This window comes from Lytechinus pictus, chromosome 14 (genome assembly GCF_037042905.1).
Source record: "Lytechinus pictus isolate F3 Inbred chromosome 14, Lp3.0, whole genome shotgun sequence".
NCBI classification, from domain to species: domain Eukaryota; kingdom Metazoa; phylum Echinodermata; class Echinoidea; order Temnopleuroida; family Toxopneustidae; genus Lytechinus; species Lytechinus pictus.
This window is the reverse complement of record NC_087258.1, coordinates 14,713,308-14,724,661: the sequence shown is the minus strand read 5'-3', so window position 1 is coordinate 14,724,661 and position 11,354 is coordinate 14,713,308. Positions and strand designations below refer to the sequence as shown.

Here is an 11,354-nt window from a genome sequence, read left to right as displayed (position 1 = left end):
CATCATCTTCATCTCATGTGCCTGCTTATCACCATTGCCATCATCATCGTCGTCGTCGTCATCATCAGCATTATCGTCGGCATTATCAAAACATCAACATCCAACATCATCGCTGCATGTACGTCAGTAATACCACCAAATTGGACATTTAAACTACATACACGGAAAATGTCGATGATTATTTTTTTTCTTATCACAAGGTGTTTTATTTATATATTTCATCTGGTTATTCAAGTAGTACAGAAAAACACACAAAGTACTAGCCAGGGGTCCGTTTTAATAGGTTGTCATAGCAAATTTGCAATAACAGTTTAAAGCTACTGAAATCATTTGATTTTATTGGGTGATAGAAAATTTGTTATAAAAGATTAAGAATTTTTTTTATTATAAAAAAGTCATCGTTATGAGACTGAACCCTGGTCCTGAAATGAATTCAAGTCAACAAACTATCACTACAAAACAAAATTATTGCGTAATAATGAAACTGATGCGAGGAAATTATAGTGGTTAAAAACAAGAAATAAAATATTAAGTGACGACTCACAATGATATCACAGTCACATTATCGGAAATTGACTTCTGGCCAATCAAAAATATTGCGTTACTTTTAATGACGTACCACCTGGCAGTCGGGACAGTGCTGAAGGTGGTTTCTTTGGTATCACTCTTACATTACGCAGTCACATTTTCCGTGATACGTATATAGAGTAACGAATCGATGACGTCGGCGGGACATCTCCCGCCGAAAGCCCATTTTCGCTTAAGATGTGTTTTTTCCTGCTTGAAATTATCTTTCTCCCGCCCAAACACATTTTTCAACTAAACTGGAATCAAATGTTCATATCCAAGCCGATATTCAAGTTAAAACTTAAGTAGAGCGTGAATGAAGGGTGAATGATATCATTTTTTTAATATGATGTCAAAATCTATCACAAAGTTGGATTTTTAAAGTTTGCTCGCTCGCAACTTTTTATTATTTTTACGCGATACGCCATATCGAGCCCCCTCAAAATTTTTGGCTCATTACGCCACTGCCCACTGGTGCCATCATATATATAAAAAAAATAGCATGAGATAGCATGAGAGAGCATTTAGAACCCTAAAGCTTCCTGTGCCCTTTTTGTGGAGTGTTGTGGCCCAGTGGATTAGTCTCTGGACTTTGAGAAACAGAGGGTCGTGGGTTCAAATCCCAGCCATGGCGTAGTTTCCTTCAGCAAGGAATTCATCCACATAATGCTGCACTCAACCCAGGTGAGGTGAATGGGCAACTAGCAGGAATTTATTCCTTGCCTGTGCGCTGTAATCTGAGTAATTACGGCTGCCAAGCTACGTACAGCTGGGGTAATAATATCCAAAGCCCAAAGTCCTTTGGAAGCGCATAGAGACATGAAAGCGTAGGTTTCTCATTAGAGAAAATGGCTGCTATCTGAACTTGATCGCTTGCAACCTTTTTTTCAGACGAGCGAAAGTCATTTGCAAATAAAAATGTGTACAAACGATCGTCTATTTAGAACCGGCCCGCCATGACACCATGGCAACTGACGTCGCACGTCGGTACTCTGTTTGACGCGTTTCTTCGCTGCTCATGCGCAAAGATAAAAGATCTTTCGCGTTTAAAAGCGCGTCTTGCTAAATAAAAGCGAGACGATGGTTTCTAATATTTAATAATTAACAAAGTATCAATAAAGAAAGAAAGAAGGGAGTCAATCAAGAATTAAGAATGAAACAGGAGACAAACAGATAAAAACAGATACAAATAGGTAATATGGGTAGCTTTTGATTTGAGACGCATTTTCTGTGAGTGGCAGAAATCTGTAGCCGCCTAGTATATCATGAGAAATAACAGGACGCCCGAAAAGTGTAAGTTTTCTCACGCATGCCAAAGCACAATATTTTTTTACCAAATTATCGCGTAACCATGGTAACAGGAGATGCATCACAAATCGAAAATCTTACCTTTTTTCTGAAAAATACTGAAAGAATATATGACTGATAGGGAGAAGGATAAGGCTACTCAAACGAGCAGATGAATAATAATAATAATAACGTTTTATTTACCCAGGGTAGCCACTTAAATCATAAGGCTGCTCTTCCAGCATGTCCAGCGGGCCCTTCATAACATAATATGTTATTATTACCCTTCTCTTGTCTAAATGCTGAGCGCCAAGCAAGAAGGCAGAAGGTTCCATTTTATAAACGACTCGACCGAGGATCGAACCCACGACCTCCCGTTCATGAGGTGGACGCTCTACCACTGAGCAAACATGCCCGGTTAATGAAGATGAGGACAAAATAAAAGACTGAAGAAAATAATTATAAATTCATGATAGTGTTAAGTAATGGCAAACACGACACGAGGTGATGCATTATGAATAAAATATTTTAAATGCAGCATCCAGTAATGGCATAAATTAGTATGGTCTAAAACCATATTTATGGTATGGTAACTCCTGTAGGAACTCGGCAGGACAGCATTTTGCTGGTAAACGCCAAGCTGGTATATAACAAATTACCAAGGAAACATTTTTACGTCTAGGTTAATCAGTCATAATGGCTGACCTTATAGACGACAGATATTACTCTCGGGCCTTTTTATCAAAGTGGAGACAATGGCAGAGTGGGGATTTGAACTCACAACCTTGTGATTGTGAGTCCAATACTCTAACCACTGGACCACACGACCCGTGTGAAATTCCATTTAATTATAGACCAGGCATATATGGCTGGCTCTCACTATGCTTCAGGGGCTCGTTTCATAATACTTTAATTTGTTATAATAACAAATTTGCAAAAAAACGTTTAAAGCTACTGAAATCATCCAATCTCATTGGCCAATCTGATCATTGCGTGTGTGGTCCTAAGTAAAACACGCGATAAAATCTGGTCTTAGTCTGATGGGGTCAATTTTTTTTCTAATTAATAAACACTAAATTGCTGTGATTTTTACTTATTTAATGCATACGCTAAGTGAGAGATCGTTGGACTATCTTCGATTTCAGACAAAGTTCATTGCACGAAATACATGTTACGCTTGAACGAATGATAAAGTACCTAACTGCACCCCAAAGTAATATTTTTTAATGTCCAATTTTCCCATTCTGGTGACAGGCGTTAGACTGCATAAGCCTTACATATTCACCGCTGACTGCATCAGTTATTAGAATCTACCCATCTCCTTTGCATTGATTAAAAGGATGTCTAAATCAATATGATTGATTCGATTTCAAGTTCCAATCAATATGTGGAAAAAAAATTCCATAATTTCAGCTATTCGAAGAATTATACTTTAAGGCGCGCTTCATACATTTCTTTGAAATATTTCGTGACTTCGTCAGAACCTTTGATGACGTCAGCGGGTAGTTGATCACGTGGTGGTTTATTCCTTGGAGGCAGAAAGCAGCTACTTTTCATGGCCGTTCCATAAAAAGTAACGATGTCCATCAGAAGATTGTCGCCACAAGCTTTCATCTTCTTGAAAGCTTCTACCGATGCATCCCATTGGAGTAAACTATCGTTATAGGGTAACCCCACGGCAGCGCAGTAAGCTGAAAGCGTCTCAGCTGGTTTGGTCAGTAGATCATCACCGTCAATGATGATAGGGTCAATCCCAGAGGCTTGGAGATACTTCCAGAGGTCGTAGAGATCCTTCATGTACCATCCTTGAGAGTTTGCAATGAAATCGTCATCACGCTGTAAGTCAAATGTCTTCTCATTCGCAGCTTCTCCTAATAAATTGAAATAAACAAATGACAAGACACCATGAAATGTGTAGGTCTAATCAAATCGGATACATCTTTCATCCAGATATTCTGGTTTCTAAGCTTCAGTATAATTTCAAAGACCACGCACCCATTCGATTAAGACCACTGATCTGTTACAAGATCAAGACCCGGTGTGGGTGTTTCATGAAAAAACAAACAAGACACCATGAAATATAGAAGGTTTAAATCGGATACCATTTTCACCCAAACCCTAGCTCATAGACAGAATGGCTTTCAAGCTTCAGTATAATTTCAAAGAGCACCCTTTCGGTTAAGACCACTGATCTGTATAAGATAAAGACCCGGGTGTTGTTTCATAAAGCTGTTCGTAAGTTAAGAACAACTTTAGGAACGACTGGTGAACCTTTCTAACGCGCTAAACCATTGCCAATTGACATTTTTGTGTATACCATTTACCACAAGAAAGGATCACCAGTCATTCTTAAAGTCACTCTTAACCTACGAACAGCTTTATGAAACACCCACCCGGTGACCCATGGACTCAATGGCAAGACATCATGAAATACGTAGGTATCACTAAGATAACTTCAGTTTTCACCGAGACCCTATCTTCTAGGCAAAACGGCTCCCAAGCTTCGGTGTCGTTTCAAAGATGAAAAAAAATGAAAATGAAAATCCATAATTTATTGTTCGAAATAGACATGAAATTAAATACTGCGAAAATTTGCTTTGCCCAATTGATCGTGGGCCCGGCAGCCGCTGTGCAGCGCCAGATCGACGAGGCTCTATCCCTTTAATCGTTGAACGCCAAACAGGGTAGCTGCAACTCCCATCTTTTAACATGTTTAACGTCACCCATCACCCATTCGGTCAAGACATCATCTATTCAAGGCAAGTCACCAGCAGACAGCACTTGATAACCACAATTTGTTCAGTTAATACCCCTGTTAGAGGAACCATGGAGCTCCATGGAGGACCGTTGTATTTCCCAAACCCAAACACAGAGATCAGGTTATACTTCCAAATGTCGTAGAGATAGGCCCGGCTACTTTGTGATCTATCTATGGTGTTTGCAATTACATCGTTTTCTCAAGACTCAAAAGGGTCCCCAACCCAAAGGCTCGGGTACACTCTGAATTTCAAAAAATTAAAATGCATCCTGGGGCCTTTACATAAAACTATGTGTATAATTACAAATTACTTACAAATTACGACTGGTGACCCTTTCTTGTGCTACATAATTTATATTTTCTTATGTAGCTCACTTTTGGACCTATTGAAGATGTTCCAGTCATACCAGTCGAATGTAAAGCCACACGAAAAGCTTTATGAAACATCGGCTGATAACCCTAATAAGACGGGGACTGCTTCAGCCCCCCCCCCCCCCCTTCAGCATTTTCCGCAATAAATCCGCCGCGCAAATTTTTTTGACCGCATCACTGGCTGTCCTTTTACTTTCAAGTATCGCGCAACCTTTGAGGCCAAAATTGCGACCCCCGGGTACGCAGCTCCAAAATTACGTAGCATTCCGTAAATGCATGCAGACCCCAAATTGCTCAAAAACGTGAATTCGCATACGAATCCATTGCAAATAGTGTTTATAGCTACAGTTCATAAATGTATCGTTATTTTTCCTTTTACTGATTAAAATGAATTAATTTCATCTTGTTCATGGTCAAAATTGAGTCCCCGACAATTTCCAATAAAACAAAATGAAAAACAAAATGTTGGAAAACATAGAAATACATATATATTCAGCAAACAAAAAAGTACATAAGAGAATCAATGTAACATAGAATTTTTTTGTAATAAATTTGATCAGATTCTTATAAAGAGTCTGTAAACCCAAAATTAGCATTTTATGGGCATTACTTAGTTAATTAGAGCAAATTTTTTGTTATGCCATTGCCTACGCGCGCGTGCCAATTTCGTCGCGATCATAAGGTCATAAGGGGAGGGGGGCTGAATCACCCCCCCCCCCCCGTCAGTCTTCTTAGGCGTCGAAATAGCCCAGACTATTTAGGGCTAATAGTGACCAGTCGGATATGAGATTTAGATTTAATCCTTGTGGAATGAAAAATATAGCTAAGAGAAATGAGTTTAAATCTTTTGAGATTAAAAATATAATTCCTATGATTGAAATAAAATCCAATATTCGGCTATTTACTATTCATAGCCGATCTGGATTTTTTTAATAATCCTTGACATTGAGAGTGTAGATTGGCGCTGTGGGAGGGAGTCTTGTGAGCCTTTATCTCTATGATGAACTTTGTGAAATATAGCTTCCCTGTAACATGGGTCAAAAAGGACCAATCATTTTGTGTGTAGGGTATCCATGGGAATTTAACGCTCTTATATCGAATGAGATAAGTCAGGGTTTTTTCACGCTAAATTACAGGGATTTAGAATAAATCTAGGTAGACTGTAGTTAGGGGCCAGTCGAAATCTGGATTTATTTTTGAATCCTCCAAAAAAATACTATTTAATCTCGCGGGATTTAAATTTGAATCCTTCGAGATTTAAAAATGAATTTGTAGGATTCAAAGTAAATCCAGAATTCGATGGGTCCCTATACGGTGGCGCTCAAAAGTTAGTGAACCCCACTCGAAAATGAACATATTTTAGAGCGTTCAATTTCTACCTTGTTTTAGATATTCAATTGTGATTTCTAGTGATAAAATATTGCATTGAATAAAGTTTGTATCTCTAGGCTCACAGAACATTGTAATGATGTTCTTTACATTCAACACTCGGCATGAATGGGTGCATTTCGTGAAGGGGTTCACTATAACATTTGAGCGCAAATGTAACTATACAGTCCATGGCCATCTCCATCTACTTTAAATCCCTGCAATTTAGAGCGTTCAAGGAGATGGATACTTGGGATTTACCCGAGATTTATGAAGAACAATCAAACCTCAATTAAATAATATTAATCAAGCGTGACTACAACTCACCTTTTAAAGCACCCACATCCGAGTAATGTTTAAAGATGGTCCTTCTGTAAGACATGAGGAAACGTTCTGGGTCCCTAATGAGCATGGTATGTCGGTAACCCTTTGGCAAGTACTCTCGATATCCGTCAGGTACACCGAAAGCCATATCTTTGACAAACACGTGTTTGGCAGTAGATTTCTCAAGACTGCGCTTTACAGATCCATATCTGTGCCGATAAAAAAATGCACGGTATTAGTTTATGTTAATTAACAGGAAATATTATCAATTGGGTTACCGTAATGGAAATGAAATATGTTCTAAAATCCATGTCCACCATTAACAACTTGCCTTGATTAATGAGGACAACTTAATGAGTATTACGCTGGAAATGAATCCTATTTCGCGAGTAAGCCATGATTAATGATAGTAGGTAAATTTGTTTTGCGTAATATCACAAAACATTGTTTGCAGTCTAGGGTCCGCCCCTATTAAATATGTAACAAAAAAAATCACCAACAAGTAACTTACGGAAGACGATCTGGCTCAGACTTAGTGTTGATAACTCTATCAGTGTACTCCTTGACTGTCTCGAATATCTTCTCGTTGCCCTCATACTCCTTCGGGATTTTGAGCTTGGTGTGCAGCTCGTACTGTACCCTTGCTGCATAGCTGTAGGTGTAGGGTTCGAACCACACTTCGGTGTCCTCGATGTAGCTCAGACACTTGGCAAAAGCAGTAGAGATTGCTCGCGGCACGCACCAGAGGATGGTCCTACTTCCGCCGCCTGCTTCGTTCGGAGATGTCATCTTTGGGTTTGGAGATTTCTATATACGCAAAATTAAGACGAGTGAGGTAACTGTGGATGAAAGTTACAAACAACAAGGAAAGTCGCCAGATTTACTGGAAATGTTCTTTGTAAGATAGATTATAGCCCCTATGATTCAATGGGAACATGATTTCTGCAGATAACGGCAGAAAGGTTTGACGGGTGGTTCGGCTTTTTTTCCACCTTCGTAGAAATCTTTTCGACGTATAAGCATACTGTAATACTTCAAAGTCACTTTCATCAAAGGTGTAGATCTTCATATATATCTATATATATTTATGCATATATATATATTTATATATATATATATATATATATATATATATAATTGTGATGAGCAAGGACCTAAACATTGCGTGGGTGCTTCAGTGAGTAATATATTGGCGAAGAAGCTCAAAAAGCATTGAAGCTAGAGACGTAGCCTGTATTTCTTCAACTTTTATTAGTACAAGCTTTCGGCCATTTAGTTAGCCTTCTTCAGGTATCTACTCCTGATTGACTCTAACCCCACGACCCATTTCCGTTTCCGGAAATGGGTCTGCGCGTATGTGTGAGTGTATGTGACTGCGAGTGTGATTACTTACATACATAAGTTCACGTGCTTAGACGCGAATGTATATGAATCAATACCTTTCCTTAATATGTACTCAATATATATTATACAGTACATACACCACAATATGTCTATATACTATATAGCTTCTATAGCTTCAATACTTTTTGAGCTTCTTCGCCAATATATTACTCACTGAAGCACCCAAGCAATGTTTAGGTCCTTGCTCATCACAATTATATATATATATATATATATATATATATATATATTTAAATAAAAGAGTTGCCAAAGCTGTAGTACATGTATAACTTCACACATTTATATATATATATTTATATATCAGTGTTGTAGTCAAGGCTCAAACCTCCAAGGCAAAGGCCAAGGCCAAGGCTTTAATACCCAAGGCCAAGGCTTCAATACCCAAGGCCGAGGCCAAGGCCAAGGCCAAGGCATTTCAATCTTTCAATATATGGAACAATGAGACAACACTGCTTTAGGCGGCAGACATGACACACAGGACAAAATGTATAAAAGGTGTGGGCGAGCAAAAATTTGACCCGTGTACATGTAAAACAAAAATAAATTTCATGATAGATCATGTAGATTTAGACACATTAAAATAAATATGAATATATGAAAATAAATGTGAGCGCAAAGCGCGAGCTCAAAAATTTGTGATATTCCAACCTGAAAACTGGACATTCTAAGCATTTTATTGTGTAAATGGAATGAGAACCTTAACAATAATTTATGCGAGCGCGATAAAAAAATTTGTGATTTTGGAACCTAAAATGTCATATTTTAAATAATATAAAAAAGAAATTTCTTTTTGAAAAGGGGCAAATTTAATTTGGAAAAAGGATTTTTTTATTTTGGAAAATAGGCATATTTTCCTACAGAGAATTTTTTTTTTTTTGGGGGGGGGGGGCCAAGAGAGCACAAAGCGCAAGTTGGAATTTTCAAATGCTGAAATGCTGAAAATTAGTCATTTTTAGGACTCATGTCAGTTTTCATGGTTTTTCTGCTTACAACCACTTTTGAATTTCAATACTTATTTCTTGTATCTTCTCCATTTATTTTACCTAAAAAACCGAAATAAAGAATACTAACAAAATAAAGTTATATTCAAAGGATATAAAATAAACGGGGCGCTCTCCATACCATTGGTTGGGGGAGGGTAAATCCTAATTATTTCTTGAAACAATAAAGTAGAGTTCTCTATTTTTAAACCACACTGACACAAAAACAAATATTTTGTTTGTTTCCTTGAAACTGTAGTTAAATGAAATTCAATGTCGAACCATAATGTTTTATTTTGTCAATATGTGACACTAGACCCAAAACAAAATATAAACAATTGAATTAAATGTACTGCCTATCAACATTTTAACTGATTTTGCAGTATATTTTGCCTAACCAGCCTCCCCCGTCTCCTCTCTATCTCTCTTCCCATTCCTCTTTCTCGGCTGTTTAATAAATATCAGATCCCGCCCCCCAGAAGAAAAAGAGAGAGACAATAAGTTCCATCACCAAGAATAAACTTATTAAAGGAAAGGATTTAAATGTGATATCATTTTCTTAACATATTGTCACAATGTATCACAAAATTAGCTTTTCTAATAGTAAAAGGGTGAAAAATTGTGCTCACTTGCTCGCTTCAATCGCTTTCAACTTTTTGGGGGCAGAAATTTTGCTCTGTATGCCATGCTTGGCCCCTCAAAATGTTTGGCTCATCATACCATTGACATAGCCCATTTGGAAATGACGAAATTGAAGATTGTGTTCAAGTTTACCGAATCTTTTCAGAATATCATTAAAACTTAAGACATTCTTGTTGGTCAAAGAAAATAATACAAGAATAACCCTAATTGAATAGAAATCAACCTTGTTATCATTCTTTAGAGTAAGCTATTTTTAAAGTATGAAAATTGTCAAAATTGCAGTCAGATCTGTCAGAATTATTCCTGTCATAAAATCACTATAATTCTTATGATCATTATTATTGATATTGTCATTATCATCATTAGTCATGATTATAACATGTTACCAATAAATAATGTTAATTTTCATCATCTCTCTTTGTTACATAATAATATGTGGTGATAATTGCAATTAATGGCACTGTTAAGTACACGTACTACTGCTGACTGGTAGTATTTAGTGTCATTAGATATACAGAACAATTGAAACATTTATAATTACTTAAAAAACAAATGAAAGTACAAAATACAATATGCCTGGAAAAAGCCTTGAAAATGCCTTGAAAATGACTTGAAATTTCAAGGCTCAAAATCCTCAAGGCCAAGGCCCATTCAAGGCCAAGGCTTTGAAAAAGCAGGCTTTAAGGCGCCTTAAGGCCAAGGCCGAGCATCAAGGCACTACAACACTGATATATATATATATATATATATATATATATATATATACTTCGGGAATACTATCCTTGTATAGAGTGCTCGATGTCCTTCACAGGAAGAGCTTTGAATAATAAACACAAGTTCACAAGGTTGACTGGAGGTTCATCAAATTTAATTGCAACTCTGAGTTTCACGCAACCTACGTGAGGTGCGATCTTCAGGCACCTGAAGATCGCACCTCACGTAGATCGCACCTCACGTAGGTTGCGTGAAACTCAGAGTTGCAATTAAATTTGATGAACCTCCAGTCAACCTTGTGAACTTGTGTTTATTATATATATATATATATATACCAATAAACGGATCATTGAATTCGAAATTGAATATACTCACTGCGTGATAGCGCGGCGGAAAGAAGAGATATCCAATGCTTTTAGTCGACCTATACGCCGGTATATACCATGTGTACGATCAGTACGAAAATTGAAACCCGGGGGGGCCACTTACATTGACGAGTGGATACCATGCGCGACCAAAAAAACACGTAAAAAGGATGTCTTTTTCACGATAGGGCACGTTACGTACGTAACGTGATAAGGGTGTCAAAAACACAAAAATAATGAAAAAAGGGTATCTATTTCGCTAGGAAAATTACGTGTTTAGGGTCAAATTCGCGGGGATGATAAAACAAAATTAAAATGTTTTATAAAGGATGTCCTTTTTGCCCCAACACTTCGTGTTTAGAGTCCGATTTGCGCGAGGTGTAGAAGGTGGGGTCGCCGGTACTAAACCAAATAAGGTAAAGCCGACGACCGAAGGACCCGTATCAATAAAACATTCCTGTACTTGTTTAGGGGTTCATTTCAGGGAACATTTGCCAAGAGTATCGTTTTGTTACCAATACTTGTTAAGGGTAGGGTTTCACACGCCAATACTTGTTAAGGGGCGCATTTTCC

At 37.6% G+C, this 11,354-nt stretch overlaps 1 protein-coding gene across 2 annotated transcripts; it reads right to left on the bottom strand.

Annotated features, from left to right (window-relative positions):
• Window positions 1–201: 201 nt before the first annotated feature.
• Window positions 202–10,880, bottom strand: LOC129276203 (uncharacterized). Of its 2 annotated transcripts, none has more exons than XM_054912619.2 (4): window positions 10,792–10,880; window positions 7,188–7,483; window positions 6,680–6,885; window positions 202–3,725 (listed from the first exon to the last, which is right to left on the bottom strand). In XM_054912619.2, the coding sequence occupies exons 2-4, from the start codon at window positions 7,463–7,465 to the stop codon at window positions 3,280–3,282; spliced, it is 930 nt and encodes a 309-aa protein (XP_054768594.2). In that variant the 5' UTR covers window positions 7,466–7,483; window positions 10,792–10,880; the 3' UTR covers window positions 202–3,279. The 2 variants fall into 2 exon arrangements, with proteins under 2 accessions (XP_054768594.2, XP_063965744.1); XM_064109674.1 differs by having other exon boundaries at window positions 783–3,725; window positions 7,188–7,515; window positions 10,792–10,871.
• Window positions 10,881–11,354: the final 474 nt, after the last annotated feature.